General features: G+C 34.8%; 1 protein-coding gene across 1 annotated transcript; it reads left to right on the forward strand.

Annotated features, from left to right (window-relative positions):
- Positions 1 to 1,715: 1,715 nt before the first annotated feature.
- Positions 1,716 to 8,086, forward strand: LOC107585363 (RPE-retinal G protein-coupled receptor-like). The gene is made up of 7 exons (XM_016272364.1): positions 1,716 to 2,096; positions 2,347 to 2,503; positions 2,921 to 3,042; positions 4,053 to 4,206; positions 4,455 to 4,572; positions 7,115 to 7,228; positions 7,791 to 8,086. Exons 1-7 carry the CDS (start codon positions 2,018 to 2,020, stop codon positions 7,932 to 7,934), a joined length of 888 nt encoding a protein of 295 aa, XP_016127850.1. The 5' UTR covers positions 1,716 to 2,017; the 3' UTR covers positions 7,935 to 8,086.
- Positions 8,087 to 21,759: the final 13,673 nt, after the last annotated feature.

Consider the following 21,759-nt stretch of genomic DNA (forward strand, 5'->3'; position numbering starts at 1 on the left):
ATTCAGAGGAGTTAAAACTTTCCACACACTTTGTTTCTAAAAGATTTATATGTAAATCCTTCCTTGGTATAAAACTGGTATGGCGTGTATGTTTAATGAGACTGTTTTCATGTAACTGTTGTACCACTACCACAAGAGTTATTTTTGCCTGAAGCCTATTTGTTTATGCTACTGTAGGTTTGTAAACACAACATGGGTTGAACCTTGGAGCCAGGCCATGTTGTAAATATAAAACAGAATTTCTCAACTCAGTAAATACTTACAACTGCAGTGAGCTCAGTACCATGTACATTTGTTTTGTTACATTCATGTCAGGGAGCTAATCTAATTTGCACTAGCCAAACCAAATTCATATTTTACTTTACAGTAGTATGTGGAAATTTGAGTGGGAAAAATGGTCATATAATTGTAAATTATATTTCCCAGGTTTCATTAACCTCATAATCTTTACTGAGGTACTTGCCTGAACAATATGGGTCTTGTTTAGGACAAGTATGGTATGATGATTAGCGCCGATTTTGAATTTTGTCATTTCATATGTGTTACGGGGCTGACGAGACGTGAGACGTGCGGATCCATCTGCAAGGCTTTATTGTGGAGAAGACAGAGACGTGGTCATGAAGCAGGCAGGGTCAAACAGGTATATGGTGGGCAAGACACAAGAACAGTCCTAGGGCTAGCGTGGGTCGACGATGGGCAGACAGAGTCAGAAGGGGCAAGACTAAGGGAGAAATCCAGGAAACCAGGCGAAGATCAGAAACCGGGAAAACAGCTAGGCTAGGGCTAAGGCTAAGGCTAAGGCTAGGGCTAAGGCTAATGACTAAGGCAAATGACTAGGGCTAAGGCTAAGGCAATGACAAGGGCTCCGTAAGGTAGCTATCTCTAGGAGAGTGATAAACGCTGAAACAATACTCGGCAGAGGGAAGGGATCAGAGTGAGTGTTAAATAGTGAGGGAGTGATATGAAACAGCTGGGTGCAATCAGTGTAAACAGGTGTGTGCAATTCGTGCTGAGTGCAATGCATGATGGGAAATGTAGTCCGGGGTGATGTGCAACAGTGTGTAGTGCGAGAGTCAATGAATTGGAAAGTTCATGGACCGGATTCGTGACAATATGTTTCACTCAGAAATTATGCATTGTAAGAATAAGGCCCTGTATGTTGAAATACACAGGACTTCTTGTGATAAAAGACTAATGATTGTAGATTTGTAAAACAAAAAATAGGTTAGTGTATCAGTGTTACTTTTTGTAACTTATTTGGCTTTCACTCAAATATGAATAATGCAATCAGGAAACAAAGGGGCTTTTAATAAGCACTTCAGATTGGCTATTTTGTCTAAAAAATATTCTAAATGTTTCTATTTCAGCACCGAACACAGCTTATGATCATGATTGTAAAGGCTTAATGTTGTAAGTGTCCCTAAATTATTTCTCAGAACAACAACTAATCTATTTGTGAACACATTGACATTTTCTCTCTCTATTTTGTTTGAAGATCTATTCATTATTGAGTAATTTTCTCCAAACCACAATGTCTCCTACAATTGAGAAAGGTGATTGTAAATGGACAGTTTCTCTAATCATCCCTATGCAAACCGTCTGGTATACAATGTGCGTTAGTGTAATGAGTGACAGCTCGACAACACCTGTTGTGCAGCCAGCAAACAGAACACGACACACTGGATTGGCACAGACTGGACTGGTTCTCATCCACCCCGGTCTTATTATCAGAGCGCTCAAGCATCCGTCACACAAAGGCTTGTTGTGTAACTGAATGAGCGCTTTACAGTCGCCCTGTGTAAATGCGTGTTAGGGGGTCAATGGTAGGGGTTGTTATATTCATTATGACATTCTTGTGCGGATTGAGGCAGAGGGCGAGGGCTTTACATAATTACGTTAATGCTTTTTCACGTGAAATACTCCTTTAAAAGAAGGCTTGGATCTAACACACTGAGGCACATCGCGCGCGCGAGCGGATTGTGATTCTGCACAATTTGGTACCAAAATTGCGTTCAAAATGGTGACGTCGTATCCACTACCGGAGGGGTTCTCCGAGTTGGATGTGTTCTCCCTGGGATCTTGTCTGCTCGTGGAGGGTAAGAGTCGTGTTCAGGTTAAAAATAATAATAATTATTATAATAAGAGGATCGCCTGCACATCTTTGTGGATATGCACAGCCTCTATAGGATGAGCTTTATCCAGGAACGATAGCGTAACGTTTGAATAAAGCGGTGATTTAACTATCTATCTGAAGACTGTCACTGCTATGTTACTGTTGTGTAACCGCGCTGTTTTGGGGTCTCGAGAAGGCTCTGAATGTTCACACGTTTTCTGTGTCCTCTGAAGGTCTTCTCGGGTTCTTCCTGAATGCTGTCACCGTTGTTGCTTTTCTTAAAATAAGAGAATTGCGGACCCCAAGTAATTTTCTCGTGTTCGGTCTGGCCATGGCAGATATGGGTATTTCTATGAACGCCACCGTCGCTGCTTTCTCCAGTTTTCTGAGGTGAGCACGCGCAAGTCTGTGTTGATGTTGGTGTTGTTGTTGACGGACCCCCTAGAGGTGATGCTGCTTCAGGGATGTAGTAGTATGTGAATACAGCTGGGATGTAATGCTGCTGAAGAGGGGTCTTTTTTCATAATGAATGACTAAAGTGCAGCTGTTGGGGTTGCAGGATTTTATAAAAAAATTTAGTCTTTTAATCACATCCCAGCTAAAATAAAAAATAGCATAATCCAGCCTGGTTGAAAAGGTCAAATATTTAAGATAGAGGAAACAAGTTAGAAAAATGTCATTGAGAAAAATACATTACACATCACAATTAATGTAATACTATTATTACAGATAAACAACATAAGCAATGCTAAACATCAACCAGCAAACTTTGATATTTTTTAATACTTTATCTTCTTGAAACTCCAGATACTGGCCTTACGGATCAGACGGATGCCAGACCCATGGCTTCCAGGGCTTTATGACTGCTCTCGCCAGCATCCATTTTATTGCAGCCATTGCTTGGGACAGATACCACCAGTACTGCACAAGTGAGTAACAGAGAAGTAAAAGAAAGAATAAGATGCTTCTCACCACTTCAGTAGGATATTTGACATGCTTTGTTATAGTTCAACCCACCTATTTTGCCAAGACCACCTGCTGAAGGCACTTATAATGCACATATGCTTCACCAAAGGCCATTCTTTTCAGAATCTCAGTGAATGGCCATTTTAAACTAGTTTGTGAACACAGAGCAACTCAGGTCTGGTATGTTGTGGTGTGTAAATGTAAATTCTGTAACAAAAACAACAACAACAAAAGCAACATACACAACCATTCAAAACTTTGACCCAAAAGATTTTTTTTTAAAGAAATGAATACTTTTATTCAGCAAATATTTTTGAGCACCATATCAGAATATTACACTTTTAAAAATAAACGTTTCAAAAGTAGGAGACATTTGTAAAGATTCCATGTAAGAACTACGAGAACGACCTTTCCGTGAACAGTTCTTAAAATAACAATTTTTTCTTAGTATGAAGAACATTTTTATAACCAAAAGGACCTTTTTCTACTATAAAGAACCATGTTAAAGGTTCTTTATGAAACTAGATGCTATTAAAGAATCTTTGTTTTTAGGAGTGTAGAATGATTAAAGGATGTGACACTGAAGATTGAATTAATGGCTGCTTAAAAATCAGCTTTGCTATCACAGGAATAAATCACATTTTAAAATATATATAAAAAACAGTTATTTTAAATTGTATTAATATTGAACAATATTCATGTTTTTACTTTATTTTTGATCAAATAAATTCAGCCTTGGTGAGCATAAGAGCATGCGCATGAATGTCTAAAGATTGTAAGCTAATAATTAGCTGTAAATGCTGTTATGAGATACCAGCACCACTGTTGTGTTATTAAAAAAATCGCTTGCATGCCTCAAACCTTTGAACAGTAGCTGAGTAACTGAATTTTAAATAATGTTTAGGTTTATAAATTAAAACTATTTAGTAAACAGTATAACTTTTATTATTGTAGTAATACCATGTGTTATTAGGGACAAAGTTGCAGTGGAGCAGTGCCATCACCCTGGTTATCTTCATCTGGCTCTTTACTGCCTTCTGGGCCGCCATGCCTCTGATTGGCTGGGGAGAGTATGACTACGAGCCCCTGAGGACCTGCTGCACATTGGACTACAGCAAGGGTGACAGGTAAGATAAACAGTTAATTATTACATTCATAATTCACATCATTTTGTATGATTATAACATAAAACACTGCTCACCAGTGTCAGTTTCACATTTTGACCCATATATTCAAATATGCGTGCTGACCCATATTTACAAACATAAAAAGCAATATTAGGGTCATGGAGAGGTCACATGACTCTCATTTCCTTGTAAATATGTTCACTGTGAAATAAGACCTATAATGAAATTGTGTCTATCCTTTTACACAGGAACTATGTGTCTTACTTGATCCCCATGTCTATCTTCAACATGGGCATTCAGATGTTTGTTGTGCTGTCTTCCTATCAGTCCATTGATAAGAAATTCAAGAAGACTGGCCAAACCAAGGTAAAGTATCCCCTGTACCATATTAGAATTTGACATGTGAGACCAAAGGGTGCATGAAAAGAACACAGTATACATTTGCCTCACATTGCATAAGACTGTTATTCACAGGGTTTGAGTAGGTCAAATAAACGTTTTGCCTGGGAGCACAAAGGCGTCTCTGCAAAAGCTACTGAACTATTCTCCAGGACAGAACTATTATGTAACACTAAAAAATTGCATGCACACCAATACCAAAGTGATAGAAAAGGAAGGGAATTTTCTTACAGACAGTTAAGCCACAGAACAGGGTTATTATCCTTAACTGAAACGAAAACTATTATATACATTTTGTTAAATGGAATAAAGCTGAAATATAATAATAATAATAATAATAATAATAATGACAATTGTTTCATTCTATCAACAAACTACTCAAGTGTAACATTTATTCAAATGTTTCTGCTTCAACTCACATGTTTCTTATTTTCTTCAGTTCCAAGATTGATCACACTTGTAATTGTATTATCTCTACTTTTCCTTCGTCTGTTTTTCCTTTAACCATTTCTGAATTTTCTGGTACTCCTTTCTCAAACTTTTCCACATTGGATTTAATTCTCTTTCCAATGAGGTTTCAAAAATGAAAGCTGCCACTTCCATAGTTGATCCTATACCAATCATGTTTCAATCATGTTTTGCCACTTTATGTACTGCTGTATTAAGTATCATAAATGATTCTCTGTGTACTGGTGTAGCGCCATCAGCATTTAAAATTGCTGCTGTGACCCCTGTTCCAAAATAAAAAAAGAACTTTGACAATCTTAATAATTTCCATCCCATTTCCGATCTCCCCTTTCTTTGCAAAAAATGCAATTGCATTCCCATCTTACAGCAAACAATCTAAAAAATGTTTGAGCCCCTTCAATCGGGCTTCCGTAACTCCACAGTACTGAAACAGCATTAGTTAAGGTCACTAATGATTTGTTAATTGCTTCTGATTCTGGCTATCTTTCTATTTTGATTCTTCTTGATCTCAATGCCGCTTTCGACACTGTTGATCATTCAATTTTACTTACTCGTTTAGAGTTTAGTCTTTGGTGTTTCTGGGACTGCACTAAGCTGGTTTGAGTCTTATCTTTCAGAACAAAAGGAGTTTATTGCTCTGGGTGGTTGCAGGACTGATATCGGTCTGGTGCAATCTGATGTTCCTCAAGGATCAATTTTGGGCCCTTTACTTTTTTAGCATCTACATTTATCCATTTGGTCAACTTTTAAGATCATTTGGTCTCAACTTTCACTTTTATGCAGATGACACTCAGGTTATTCAAAACCAGATGTCTTTTTTTTCTCAGTGTATTTCTGAGATTAAAAAGTGGATGTCTAGGAATTTTCTGTCAAAACTGTGACAAGACGGAAGTAATGCTCATTGGTTCACCCCAACAGCTATGGAAGGCTGGGTCTTTAACTTTAAGTATAGATGGCTCTACACTGGAATTTCAAACAAAATAAAAAAAAAATTGGGGGCGATATTTGATGCTCATTTACCATTTGTTCCCCATGTTCAGAACACTGTCAAGACATCATTTTTTCATCTTAGAAATTTAGCCAGATTGCGTCCTATGCTGCCATTCCCGGTGACTGAAAAGTTAATAAACATCTTTGTATTTTCTCGCATTGATTATTGCTTTGCTGGCCGGGGTTTCAAAAGCTACCATAAATAAATTACATCTGGTTCAAAATTCAGCCGCTCGAATCCTGTCTGTAAACAGGACAAGGGATCCTTTACACTTACAATTCTCATGCTTACTTATAAGGCTTTGCATGGTTTGGCTCCCCATTATCTCTATGAGCTTTTAGTCCCCTACACACCAGTGCGTGATCTCCGCTCCTCGGAAGCTGGCCTTTTAATTGTTCCACTTATTTAAAATCAATGGGTAATAGGGCGTTTTCTTCAATCGCTCCAAAACTTTGAAATTCTTTGCCTGCTGAGATTAGGCAAGCAGAATCCCTTAGTCTTTTAAAATGTTCCCGTAAAGCTTATTTTTTAGGGTAGCTTTTACTTGATTTTGTCATTATCAAATTTCTCTTTTTACTTGTTGAACTTTTGATAGCATGCTCTTCTCTGGTATTCTTATTTTTGTATCTCATTTTCTTTCTCATTGATATTTTTTGTATAGTTGTATGTTTTATTTAATTTTATTCTTGTGAAGTCCTTTGCAATGCTACTTTTTTAAGGCACTATAGAAAATAAAGTTTATTATTATTATTATTATACTAGCACAGAATCGCTTTAAGTTTTTTTCCCCGAGTAGTACACATAAAAGAACTACTGAACTGTATTACAGCCTATAGTATGTAGGTCATTTCATTACGTCTTTGTTGAGCCTTCATGCCTAATTGAGCTTATTACGCTTGTTTTAATGAACTCTTTCTTTTGTGTTTACTTGTTCACTCATCAGAACAGTAGAATGTTTAATGGTATATATGTTACATCAAAGTTAAATCTGCAGCATGTGACTTAGAAATCCAACTAAGTCTAAATCTCCTGCTTGCTCTCTATGTGCAGTTCAACTGTGGCACTCCTCTGAAGACCATGCTGTTTTGCTGGGGCCCCTATGGCATCCTGGCTTACTATGCTGCTGTGAAGAATGCAACCCTTGTCTCTCCTAAACTGAGAATGGTGAGGAAATCATATTTGAAGCACAGCACACACCCAAAGAAGATAGTTCATCCCAAAATGAATCATTTACTTACCTTTATGTCTGTAGAACACAATAAGAATATATTGTAAGGTTAAGTCATATAGGTTTTGGAATTACTATAATGACAGATTACCAGTAAACTTCACATAAAAACACTACCATTCAGTCAGTCATTTTTTCTTTCTTTCTTTTTTTGAATAAATTAATTAAATGAATAGCAGCACAAGTTTTGTTTCTTGAGCAGCAAATCAGCATATTAGAATGATTTCTAAAGGATCATGTGACACTGAAGACTGGAGTAATGGCTTCTAAAAATTCAGCTTTGCCATTACAGGAATAAATAAAAATTTTCAATATATTCAAAGAGAAACCAGATATTTTAAATTGTAATGATTGTATTATTTTTACTGGGTTTTTGATCAAATAAATGTAGAGATTGTAGTGTAAACACAGGAACTGATAAATAATATTTCTGTTAAACTATTTAACTATTCAATGATGTGTGCATAAAATGAATCTGTTCTGAACGTATTCTTACAGATCGCACCCATTTTGGCTAAGACATCTCCTACTTTCAACGTCTTTGTTTACTCCCTTGGAAATGAGAACTACAGAGGAGGAATCTGGCAGTTGCTCACTGGCCAAAAGATTGAGACTTCTGCTATAGAGAACAAGTCCAAATAAACTAAGAATGTGATAACAGTTAATGTCCTGGTAGTTTCTAACATGTATGACACTTGCTTATTGGCATTGTGTGCTTACAGTGGGTATAGAGAAGAATCACCCCTCTTTAAAATAATCACATTTTGTTGCTTTGGAGCCTGAAATGAAGACGGACACAGTTTATGTTATATCCAGCTGTATTTACTCATTGCAACTTATAACATCCGAGTGGAAGATATAACACCAACATGTCAGAAAAAAAAATAAAAAAACAGAATCACTGAGATGGAAAAAGAATCACCCCTTGCGTCAGTATTTTGTTAAACCACTTTTGCTTTAATTACACCCTTTAGTCTGTTGGGATACATGTCTACTAAATTTGCACATCTGGACTTTGCAATATTTGCCCACTCTTCTTTGCAGAACTGCTCAAGTTCAGTTCAATTTGAGGGTTGACCATCTGTGGACTGCAGTCTTCCAGTCATTCCACAGATTTTCAGTGGGGTTTAAGTCTGTGCTCTGACTAGGCCATGCAAGGACATTCACCTTTTTCTCCTTTAACCACTGTGTGCTCCGTTTTGCTGTGTGCTTTGGGTCATTGTCATGTTGGAAGGTAAACCTTCTTCCCATTGACAACTTTCTAGCAGAGGGCAGCAGATTTTCCTCAAGAATTTGATGGTATTTTGCCCCATCCATTTTCCCTTCTATCCTGACAAGTGCTTCAGTCCCTGCTGCAGAGAAACAACCCCATAACAAGATATTAGCACCTCCATGCTTTACTGGAGGAATGCTGTTATTTGGATGGTGAGCTGTATTGGATTTCTGCCAGACATATTGATTGGTGTTGAGGCCAAATAATAAAATTTTAGTCTCATCTGCCACAAAATCTTCAAGGTGCATTTTGGCAAAGCTCAGTCGTGACTGCATGTGGCCTTTCTTGAGGAGTAGCTTTTTTCTTGCAACCCTCTCATACAAGCCACATTTGTGGAGAATTTGTGATATTGTTGTCACATGCACACAGTGACCACTCTTTGTCATAAACTCCTGCAACTGCTTCAGGATTGCTGTAGGCCTCTTGTTAGCCTCTCTGACCAGTTTCCTCCTGGCTCTTTCATCCAGTGAGGGTCTGTGCTGTACCAAATACCTTCCACTTTATAATAATAAACTTCACTGTGATTCTAGGCATTGATAAAGCCTTTGAATTTTTTTTTGTATCTATCTCCTGACTTGTGCCTGTCCACAACTTTATCCCAGAGAGCTTTTGACAGTGCCTTGCCACCCATAGTTGATTGTTTGCTTCAGTTGCACTACCAAGGACTGAAATGCTCCCGGAAAGCTCTTTTCATGCTGGGCTCATCAAAATGACCACAGCTGATCACAGTTGAAAATCAAATGGATTTGTGTGCCATTGAGTACGTGATTAGCTACACCTGATTTACAAGTCATTTATAGGAGGGAGGGGGGATCCTTTTTCCAACTCAGTGATTCTGTTTGTTTTTTCTTTTACTTGGATGTTATAAGTTGCTTAAGTAAATACAGCTGGATAAAACAAAAACTTCTTTTCAGGCTGCAAAGCAGCAAAATTTTATTATTTTAAAGGGGGGTGATTCTTTTCTATACCTACTGTATGTCATCCTTGCTATATTTTTGTAGAGTGTTTGTGGACATTAGTGTGGAGTCTGTGTTTGTGGTAGTTTGGTTTTTAATATTTAATATAGAAGATTTCAGCAAGTAATACCATTTCTAAACTAATATTTTGATAAAGCACATAAGCTGTTCCTAATGGAAATGTTACAGAACAGGGTCTAATTTTATCCCTATCATCGCAAAGCACATTCAAGAAGAGAATTTGTGGCCATCAATTAATAATGGTTAAGCTGCTTCCATATATACAGTTCTGAAAGGAACCACAATCAGGAACAATATAACCTATTTTTGTGGGTGAACTTTCAAGATATTTTATTGCATATAAGTGCTGTTACACTGTACATCAAAACTGGATTTTAAAGGTGCAATAGGTGATTGTCTTCAGAAACATTTTTTGTTATGCTGGTTGAAAGTCTCTTCACATCCCTATAGCAATCATTAAGTTAAGTGGTCTAAATGTATTTATCTGTATTTATATAATCTGTGGAAGGCGTAGGACCAAGAAATGTTCATCCAATCAAAACGCTCGGTCCGAGCGTTTTAATTGGCTTTCCTACCTGCCTGTCAACATATGTATTAGCATACCTCTGCGCACCCGGTTCGCGCAGACATGATATGTTATCAGCACGTTCACGCATGCTGTGCAGACAGAGCAAGAATGGCAGACAAACATCAACAACCCGATCTTCCTTCATGGTATTGTAGTACTTTTACTAACTGTACTATAAAGTTTTCTCACCGGTGAATGACACATGATGTAGCCCAGCAGTTCCCAATTCCAGTCCTCTTGCAGGGGAAGCAGGGGAAATCCGCTGAAGTTTACTTCACTTCTGAACATTCATTCACGGATTTGCGCTACGCAGCGTCTTCACACACAGATGAAACTTACTAGAGAAGTGTGACATAATATACCTCTGTAAATAAATACTATTTAAATTCACATCTCGCACACTTTAATGCCCTTTGTATGGAACATATTCGCTCACTTCGAACTGGAATCATGGCAGAATATCCGGTGATGTACACTTCCCAGGGCACTTACGGTCGAATAGAACAAACGTCGCACGTGATAAGAGATACATATGAAATGTGCAGAGCAGGAGGGCGTGAGGACTGGAATTGGGAACCGCTGATGTAGCCTATTGTAATGTTGTCTCTGGTATTCTGGTCTGTCAGCGTATATGCTTTCAGGGGGAGTGGCTTTGGACGGCGATTGCAGGGAGGGTGGGACGTTCGTTTTCAGTGCTATCAGGCTAAAGTTAGCATTTTCCAAGATCTCCTACTGCACCTTTAAATGTCACAGTTAGTGAAAATGTGGCTGCTACAAAAAATTAACATTAATTTACTGCTAGCTTTAAGAGTGCAATACTTTTTACCATCTCTACAGTATATTAATTTATTTCATGTTAACCAGAATGTACAGTTTGGCACACCCAGGAAATAAAGTGTACTTTATTTTCCACATAGGGAAATCATTTGCTATGAGATAAAGGTCTACATCAAGGTTATGAGACAGAATTAGGCAAGCAACATTTCCTAATCCCAGAAACAACGGTGCTTTTCATGAAAACACATTCCCCAGTGCACAAGATTAGTCAAAAGGACTCACTGCGACTGAAAATGTTCAGACAGGTGATCTCATTTTCCCTCTGCAGATTCTGTCTCCATTTCAACATGAATCATTCTGGCATCTGAAAAATTATAAATTAATGCCAAAGCATTTTTATGTTGGTATTTTTTACACTGTAAGGAAAAAAACATTTTGATCTCCTACTGCACCTTTAAATGTCACAGTTAGTGAAAATGTGGCTGCTACAAAAAAATTAACATTAATTTACTGCTAGCTTTAAGAGTGCAATACTTTTTACCATCTCTACAGTATATTAATTTATTTCATGTTAACCAGAATGTACAGTTTGGCACACCCAGGAAATAAAGTGTACTTTATTTTCCACATAGGGAAATCATTTGCTATGAGATAAAGGTCTACATCAAGGTTATGAGACAGAATTAGGCAAGCAACATTTCCTAATCCCAGAAACAACGGTGCTTTTCATGAAAACACATTCCCCAGTGCACAAGATTAGTCAAAAGGACTCACTGCGACTGAAAATGTTCAGACAGGTGATCTCATTTTCCCTCTGCAGATTCTGTCTCCATTTCAACATGAATCATTCTGGCATCTGAAAAATAATAAATTAATGCCAAAGCATTTTTATGTTGGTATTTTTTACACTGTAAGGAAAAAAACATTTAGTCAGGTAACATAAAAATGTGTTTCATGTTTTAATTAAAAGTATTACAAATATTTGTAGTTTCACTTTTTAAAGTGTGTATAACAGAAATATCATTACTACATACGTAGATGCCAATGTTCCGTAAAGAGGCTGAATATCACAAGCCAAAGTAGCATATAATGCCAAGTAATTTTGCAAGAAATAGCATAAAACATGCATATTTTAGCTCAAGAGTGTTTACTTTAGAATTTCAGAAATTAATCCAGAATTTGGAGAATTTTATAACAGACTACAATGCATACAAATACAAATGGACAAAAGGTCACCCTTTTTACACATTTGTACTAAAAAACAAGTACTTAATACTTAATTAACATCTTCACAAATACACAATAAAAAAATATATAATATGCTGAGTTGCTGACATAATGAAATGAAGTTAACTATTGTGTCTTAGTGGATAGATAGAAGTAGAATAGATAGATAGAAATAAACAGATAGAATACAGAGAAAATATATAAATTACATTTTCAGAAATGCCTGACAATATACAGTAGCATCAACAACTATTAAACATAAGGATGCATATGAAAGATACACTTTTCAGTACCACAATGTTTGTGTTTGCGACATGCTAATGGACAAATGATAGATGTGTACAACTGTGTAGCCTGACACATAATGTCTCTGCAGTGGTTCATGTATCACTTGTCATGCTGGAATCTGATTAGTCTTTAAAAGCTCTTGTGTCCACTTTAAGCTTGCCTTCCTCAAGTGCACTTCCATTGACCTGTGAATGATGTTCAGTGGATGTCTTGTCAGCAACAACATCTGATTTGTGAATCTTAGCCAAGATGCACAACAGTGAAATAAACATTGGTGGCTACTTTATGTCTTAACTGAGTTCTCTGGACCAGTCTTTAGGGAACTGGAGAACTGCGAAGATGTTCATTTCCAAACTTCCCAAAAAGCAAATCTTACACTGGTCAGCATCTTTATGCATTTTTTTAAATTCAATTATTTTCACATTTGTACTTTAAAGTAAATTACTCCATTTTCCCAAGATTGATATGGATCAGCTTACTTCACTTTTTCTTAATTTGTATTTATATGGTCCCATTAGTGTATTTTTTCTTTCTTTCTTTGAGGTCACAAATCACTGCTGACATAAGAGATGGCTTTAGCTTCTGCATATATTGATATTTATATTACATTACTAACATATGCCTGCTTATTTCTAATATTTTAAAGATCCTGCATTCAGAAATCCAGACAACAACTCAAACTGAGAACAAACTAAACGCATACTTCACAAACTATTCATTTTGGCAACTTATCTGCATACCATACCATCTGCATGGAAAGAATGTTTATAAAAAATAAAACAATATATTTTTTAAATACCCTAAATCATCATTGCAGATGCATCTAAAAATGGGGCAAATTTGTGGATGGCAGCCAAGTCACAAAACCCATTAGTAATTTTGAAATACCACTGGTATTCACAGTGGTTTTAGGTAAACCAATGCATAACTGGCATAAATATGGAATTTCATTGTCAAGACAGATTACATTTAGAAGGAATGGAAAGTGGTGTTTTTTCCAAACTTTTGAAATCTATTTTCATACTTGGAATATTTGTACAAAACAAAAAGGAAAGACTTCAAAATGGTCTCAAAATATCAAACTGCTGTATATTAACATGAATGGCCCGCAGCTTTGTAAAATCCAAGTGGATTTGCTTTAAGGTCCAGACAAGTGAAATAATAAATCACACATGTGATGTCACTATGAGATACAAACGGTTGTTTGATATGTAGTCAGTTTATAACTTGCAACACATTGCACTGACTTCGAGAGTGTCTGAGCCGCTTCCCTGCAATCCAGAGTAATCAGTCACAAGCTTACGATCGGATGTCCAAAGGTTCGAGAGCAGAGGGAAAGGTCAGACTGGCTGCCAGAAGTCATGTATTTTTTTTATTTGATTAAACAACATTTGAAGCAGATTATTCAATCATTACGCAAATGTAAATGGGAAGCAGCCTGTAATATCAAGAGAACTGCCAGTTCATGCTGCCAGCGTTTTCACAAAGAGTGATAGTCAACGCAACATCAGTGAAAAAATGATGAAAGCGAGGTCCATTTAGCACCAAACATATTGGGATATTGGGGATTGGTGCTACTATGCATTCATAAACATCAAATAAATGTATGAACAATTAGACATAAAACAGTCAAAAACGTTTTTTTTAAGAAATTGTGTTTTAAAGGATTATGGACATAGTGTAATCTGGATTAATGATGTGTGCGTCATTGCTCTTTAGAGAGCTCTGTGTTCTCAGTCATTTAAAGCACTAAAGTCATTTGAACTATATTGTGGAATGAAAAGGGATATATGCATATTGCCTGCACGACTTTAATTTGATCTGACCTTAAAAAAAAACAAGACAGTAAAAACCTGGATATCAAGAATTAATTAGTACATAAATAAAAATAACACTGTTAGTGGATTATTTAAATGCTATCTACTGTATATACTTTTATACTATTTATTAATGTTTTGAATTAGCTTTTATGTTAAATTTTCAGTTTTCATTTTAATTTACAATTTAGACATTTTAAGTGATTTGATCATTTTTATTAGTTTTAGTTTTGTTATAAGTAGCTTTACTTTAATTTTATTTAAGTTTTAGTTTTAGTAACTCAAATTAAAACTATTTGAACATTTCTAGTTTTCATTTTTAAAATTTATACTATTTATTAATGTTTTGAATTAGCTTTTATGTTAAATTTTCAGTTTTCATTTTAATTTACAATTTAGACATTTTAAGTGATTTGATCATTTTTATTAGTTTTAGTTTTGTTATAAGTAGCTTTACTTTAATTTTATTTAAGTTTTAGTTTTAGTAACTCAAATTAAAACTATTTGAACATTTCTAGTTTTCATTTTTAAAAAATTTCATCCAATATTTATATATAATAGCTTTATTTCAATTACCAAAAATAATTTGTAATAGTTTTAGTTAACAATAACACTAACCATTAATTCTCAGCAGGGAGAAACAAATGTGAATGGGGGGGAAAAAGACATAGAAAACAATGTCAGTTTTATGCCCAACTCAATCCATCTTCAAGAAACGGCTTAAGACACATCTCTTCCATTTACACTTGACTCTCTAACACTAGCACTCTCTATTCTATTTCTATCTACCTGTTTTCTTTTTATTTATTTATTTAAAAACTTGACCCTCTAACACTTGCACTCTCTATTCTATTTCTATTCTTCCTACTTGTTTTTTTATTTATTACAAAAAACTGACCCTCTAACATTAGCACTCTCTATTCTATTTCTATTCTAACTACTTGTTTTATTTTTATTTATTATAGACAACTTGACCCTCTAAAACTAACACTCTATTCAATTTCTATTCTACCTACTTGTTCTTTTATTTATTACAAAAAAACTTGACCCTCTTGCATGAGCACTCTCTATTCTATTCTATTTCTATTCTAACTACTTGTTTTATTTATTATTTATTATAAATAACTTGACCCTCTAAAACTAACACTCTCTATTCTATTTCTATTCTATTTCTATTCTACCTACTTGTTCTTTTATTTATTACAAAAAACTGACCCTCTAACATTAGCACTCTCTATTCTATTTTATTTCTATTCTAACTACTTGTTTTATTTATTATTTATTATAAATAACTTGACCCTCTAAAACTAACACTCTCTATTCTATTTTATTTCTATTCTAACTACTTGTTTTATTTATTATTTATTATAAATAACTTGACCCTCTAAAACTAACACTCTCTATTCTATTTTATTTCTATTCTAACTACTTGTTTTATTTATTATTTATTATAAATAACTTGACCCTCTAAAACTAACACTCTCTATTCTATTTTATTTCTATTCTAACTACTTGTTTTATTTATTATTTATTATAAATAACTTGACCCTCTAAAACTAACACTCTCTATTCTATTTTATTTCTATTCTAACTACTTGTTTTATTTATTATTTATTATAAATAACTTGACCCTCTAAAACTAACACTCTCTATTCTATTTTATTTCTATTCTAACTACTTGTTTTATTTATTATTTATTATAAATAACTTGACCCTCTAAAACTAACACTCTCTATTCTATTTTATTTCTATTCTAACTACTTGTTTTATTTATTATTTATTATAAATAACTTGACCCTCTAAAACTAACACTCTCTATTCTATTTTATTTCTATTCTAACTACTTGTTTTATTTATTATTTATTATAAATAACTTGACCCTCTAAAACTAACACTCTCTATTCTATTTTATTTCTATTCTAACTACTTGTTTTATTTATTATTTATTATAAATAACTTGACCCTCTAAAACTAACACTCTCTATTCTATTTTATTTCTATTCTAACTACTTGTTTTATTTGTATTTATTATAAACAACTTTACCCTCTAAAACTAACACTCTCTATTCTACCTACTTGTTCTTTTATTTATTGCAAAAAACTTGACCCTCTAACATTAGCACTCTCTATTCTATTTCTATTCTATCTACTTGTTTTCTTTTTATGTATTAAAAAAAGATCCTCTAACACCATCATTCTCTATTCTATCTACTTTTTTTCTTTTTCTTTATCAAAAAACCTTGCTACATGTACTGTGTTAGATTAACTTGTCACAGCACTTACATAATATTGCTGTTTTGCTGGTTTAATTGCTTCTATTGCTTTGGATAAAAGCGTCTGCTTAATGTAAATGTAAATGTAAATATTAATATCAGTAATACCTTGAGCCATTTCAATACAATGGTAAAATAAAATAAAATCATAAAGTGGCCAGCCAGAGGAGAAATTAGTTTAGAGTTGAATTTATTTAACAAACAATGAATTTATATTTTAATAAGAACTACAGTAAGTGAAATTGAGCTTTGACTCTGAGGTCTGAGAAAATGTATTTTGTATTAAATATTTTTAAAGTCTATGTTGTGGATAATGGGCACCACAGATTCCTAAGTAGAACTACTCAAAGAAAAACAAGTCTTAATTTAATGAAAATGTTATGTATCACCAATTTGGTAACATGACTTTTAAATGTGAAACTTCTGTCCAAGTTTTCATCTGTTAATATGAAGAGAAACAGAGAGCTGATGATGTGTAACGATTTCTCAGCTTGGGTTAATTTTACAAGTGACTAGCTTGGCTGCTGTCTGAGCCAGCCTCCATTAATGAAATTGTATTTTCTCTACAAGGTTAGCTTAATCCTTTTGTTTATGGTTCACTCACATGGATTAAACATTTTTAATCATTTTTTCCCTGCATATTTCAATTTGACACATGTGCAGCAGGTCTGTGTTATGGTACATGGCATGACAAGAACACACGGTTTGATGTCAAACACTGTATTCTCATATTATACAGTATGTGCAAGTAAACAGTAAAGCAAACATACAGTAATCAGAGTACGAACATAAATTAATTTGGCCAGTATGAAAAAATGACTTCTGTCTAACGGATTCTGTTTCAGTATAGAAACAGATTAAAAGATCAACCACAAATGAATTTCGCCCAGAACGTGCCCACCAGATAAGTACAAATGTTGAATAACACTCAAGAAGATGACTTTACGAGCATGTAAAAATGTGTTTCTTCAGATTCAGTGATTCATTTCTTAAAAATAATTTAGAGAATCTTGATTATTCTGTCAACAGAATAATACAATCAGAGCAAAATCTAAAAGTGTCAAAACACTGAAATAAAACACAGCCTTCAACTTACTACAGAGCTTTCAAAGCCTATAAAATGGGAGTTTAACCATGATTGCTTCAACTTAAACACAGACATCATGAATTAATACTTTTTACCACAGAAGATTACATGGTGAACTTGTTTCCCATGATTTCAGATCAGATCAGAATGGAGTACAGGCTGAAACAGCACAAAAACTTTGATCATCAGAGAACGAATCGAGTGAAGAAGAGGAGGAGGAGGGATTGGGGACATGACGTACAGTATGTGCTTCACGCCAAGCCAATGCAAGGAATTAAAACCATATTATTTCCAGTGAATGAATAGACCGCAAAGACAGGCTGTAGAGTGAGGGATTAAAAAGAGAGCGAGAGGAAGACAGAAAAAGCCACATGAAAACAACAGCTCCCAGGGGGAAACAGACCATTTGAATGCATATTATGTAGTGCACTACATGCCACGAATAAATGCACAACATCATGTGATGCACAGGTTTATTATTATTATTATTAAATTAATTTTTTGTGTGGGTTTGTTTATGATATATTTTCTGCCATTTGAGTAAGAAAACATACTTAATACATTTTTTTAATGGAATTATACCACTTTGTCTATAGAATAAGATCCAACATAAATATCACTTACAAAATTATCAGATACATCAGAAAGAGTGTTTGCAGATTGTGTTAAATTATTTTAATGGGATATTTTATTTCATATATATATTTACGTCATATATATATATATATATACATATATATTTACTTAATATATATATATATATATATATTTACTTAATATATATATGTATATGTGTGTGTGTGTGTGTGTGTGTGTGTGTGTGTGTGTGTGTGTGTGTGTGTGTGTGTGTGTGTGTGTGTGTGTGTGTTAATATTATACACTGCTGGCTGCATATGTATGCCCTACTAGGGCCATCTTGTGGTAGGAGTTATTATAACATTATTTAATTATTGGTTTGTATGCCTATACAGTAGTGGTCAAAATTATTAGAACACTAGTATTTTCACGAGCTAAAAATAGTTTTAAGTCAGTTATTTCTATCTTTTGCTGTAGTGTCAGTAGGAAATATCAGTTTACATTTCCAAACATTCATTTTGCCATTAATTGTAATAATCCAGTGAGCTTTTTGTATGTTTAGGAGTAAGACGACAGCCGGTGCTCCACACAGAGATCTGATCTCACCATCATCCAGTCTGTCTGGAATTATATGAAGAATCAGAAAAAACAAAGAGACATACTAAATCCAGAAGAACTGTGGCAACGTCTCCAAGATGCTTCAAGAGACCTTCCTGCAAAGCTACAGTACTGTGAAAAGTTTTAGGCACTTGTGTAAAAATGCTGTAAATTGAGGATGCTTTCAAAAATAATGTCATAAATACATTTTCTTTACCAATTAACTTCTATTAACTAAATTAAATCAACATTTGGTGTGACCATCCATTGCGTTTAAAGCAGCTTTTGCCCTCGGTGCACTTGCGCATAGTTTTTCAGGTAGCTTTTCAGGGTGTCAGTAGGAAATATCAGTTTACATTTCCAAACATTCATTTCATTTTGCCATTAATTGTAATAATCCAGTGAGCTTTTTGTATGTTTAGGAGTAAGACGACAGCCGGTGCTCCACACAGAGATCTGATCTCACCATCATCCAGTCTGTCTGGAATTATATGAAGAATCAGAAAAAACAAAGAGACGTACTAAATCCAGAAGAACTGTGGCAACGTCTCCAAGATGCTTCAAGAGACCTTCCTGCAAAGCTACAGTACTGTGAAAAGTTTTAGGCACTTGTGTAAAAATGCTGTAAATTGAGGATGCTTTCAAAACTAATGTCATAAATAAATTTTCTTTACCAATTAACTTCTATTAACTAAATTAAATCAACATTTGGTGTGACCATCCTTTGCATTTAAAGCAGCTTTTGCCCTCGGTGCACTTGCGCATAGTTTTTCAGGTAGCTTTTCAGGTAGGATTCTTGAAGCATCTTGGAGACATTGCCACAGTTCAGTGCCTAAAACTTTTCACAGTACTGTAGCTTTGCAGGAAGGTCTCTTGAAGCATCTTGGAGACGTTGCCACAGTTCTTCTGGATTTAGTCTGTCTCAGTTTGTTCTGTTTCTTCATGTCTGTGTGTGGAGCACTGGCCGTTGTCAGACTCCTTGTGCAAACAAAAATCTCACTGGATTATTACAATTAATGGCAAAATGAATGTTTGGAAATGTAAACTGATATTTCCTACTGACACAGTACAGCAAAAGATAGAAATAACTGGCTTAAAATAATTTTTTAGCTGATGAAAATACTAGTGTTCTAATAATTTTGTCCACCAATGTAGACCTTAATAAGGATATATATTTTTTGACAGGAATGAAAACGAGGCTGTAAGGGATAGAAGTATAGTGCAGGATTCTTGAAGCATCTTGGAGACATTGCCACAGTTCTTCTGGATTTAGTCTGTCTCAGTTTGTTCTGTTTCTTCATGTCTGTGTGTGGAGCACTGGCCGTTGTCAGACTCCTTGTGCAAACAAAAATCTCACTGGATTATTACAATTAATGGCAAAATGAATGTTTGGAAATGTAAACTGATATTTCCTACTGACACAGTACAGCAAAAGATAGAAATAACTGGCTTAAAATAATTTTTTAGCTGAGGAAAATACTAGTGTTCTAATAATTTTGTCCACTAATGTAGACCTTAATAAGGATATATAATTTTTGACAGGAATGAAAACGAGGCTGTAAGGGATAGAAGTATAGTGTGTTCAATTAATATACTGTTGTTTAACAACATATTTAGCTTTCCTAAAATAAAAATAAAACTTTCAGTACATAAAAACTCCATAAAACTGTTTTAAATGTTATAATTGTTAACTATTTATTTTCATTTTCACCTGTAAAATGAAAATAAATCATTTTAAAATAATACCAAACAAAACCCCAAAACATGACAAATGTCTTGGAATAAAATATCTGAAAAATGTCTTGAGGTGTGGTTGTGACTCCAGGCCATTACACCTATTAGAGAAATAATGCACTCCTGAAGTGATAATGTGGCCACAACGCCAGAGCCTATGAATGGAACGGTCTTTCTCCATTCTCAAACGAATTAAGAACTACATTCGATCTTCAATGACTAAACGCAAGCTGGACGATTTTGTGCTTATTACAACAGAGAACTCTATATACGGTTTCCACTGAATACAAAATATTTTTGCAGGGGTGGTAATATTATATATTAATAAGGAAGGGGTGCCCAAAAATGTATTGTGCCTATGTCACGATAAGAGGTAAATCCAGCCCTGTGTGTGTTTGTTTTTAACTACACACTGCTGTGTGTGTGCACTTGGATGAGTTAAATGCTTGGGTTACTTGGCATACACATAACATCACATTCAAAGACATAGTAATACATAGTTACATAACCCATTGAGCGATAATTCTAATACAAAATAATGTGTTAATGATGAAATGCACTAAATTTAAATGATTTTTGTAATTCCAGTAGTTGAATGTTGTGTGGCCTCTCAATTTTCTGTGTAATTATAGGCACCTGACTAGTGACTGGTCTTTGTGGGAATGTCTACAATACTGGAAGACTTTCTGAATGTATATAAGTCCAAGTATTTTAGAGTGGAACATTTAAAAGATGAAAAAGTAAAGAATTAGAGAATCAATACATTTTTAATAATTTAATGTTGTGTGAATAATATGTAATCATGTAGGCCTAATCAAAAAAGTATAAATGTAGTCTGATTACGAGTATTTTAAAATGTAACAATGTAATTACAAGCAGGCTACTTAATTTTTGGAATCTGATTATTCTCTAACAAGAACACTAACAAGAATCAACAACGGCTCTTACAGGTGTTGAAGACGGCATGTCCAGATTCACCATTCAGCACAGGTTTGACCCCAGGCAGTATATCAAACAAACCACTAGATGTCACTAGCCCCTAATTATTGTTCTCCACCAGGCAGGAAACGCCAAACCGAGTTCGCTGGCGGGTTTGCACAGCAGATGGCGTTAACAGTAAAAGCACTGGTCATCTACTACGTATACGTTACATCCAGGTTGTCAGTCAACTGCAAGGAAAACAAATCTTTAAAAATGGCAATGCGTATTCCTGTCACTGCTACCTTGAAAGCTTCCGGATAAATCTTAACAGTTTACAGCTGATCAATCTTTG

Source organism: Sinocyclocheilus grahami, unplaced genomic scaffold (assembly GCF_001515645.1).
Source record: "Sinocyclocheilus grahami isolate Dianchi unplaced genomic scaffold, SAMN03320097.WGS_v1.1 scaffold69.1, whole genome shotgun sequence".
Taxonomy (NCBI): Eukaryota; Metazoa; Chordata; class Actinopteri; order Cypriniformes; family Cyprinidae; genus Sinocyclocheilus; species Sinocyclocheilus grahami.

Excerpts from the sequence above, each read along its gene's own strand:
- LOC107585363 (XM_016272364.1), top strand. The coding sequence starts at position 2,018 with ATGGTGACGTCGTATCCACTACCGGAGGGGTTCTCCGAGTTGGATGTG. Across the intron at positions 2,504-2,920 it reads GCTTTCTCCAGTTTTCTGAG|ATACTGGCCTTACGGATCAG; the intron begins GTGAGCACGCGC and ends TTGAAACTCCAG. Across the intron at positions 3,043-4,052 it reads ATACCACCAGTACTGCACAA|GGACAAAGTTGCAGTGGAGC; the intron begins GTGAGTAACAGA and ends ATGTGTTATTAG.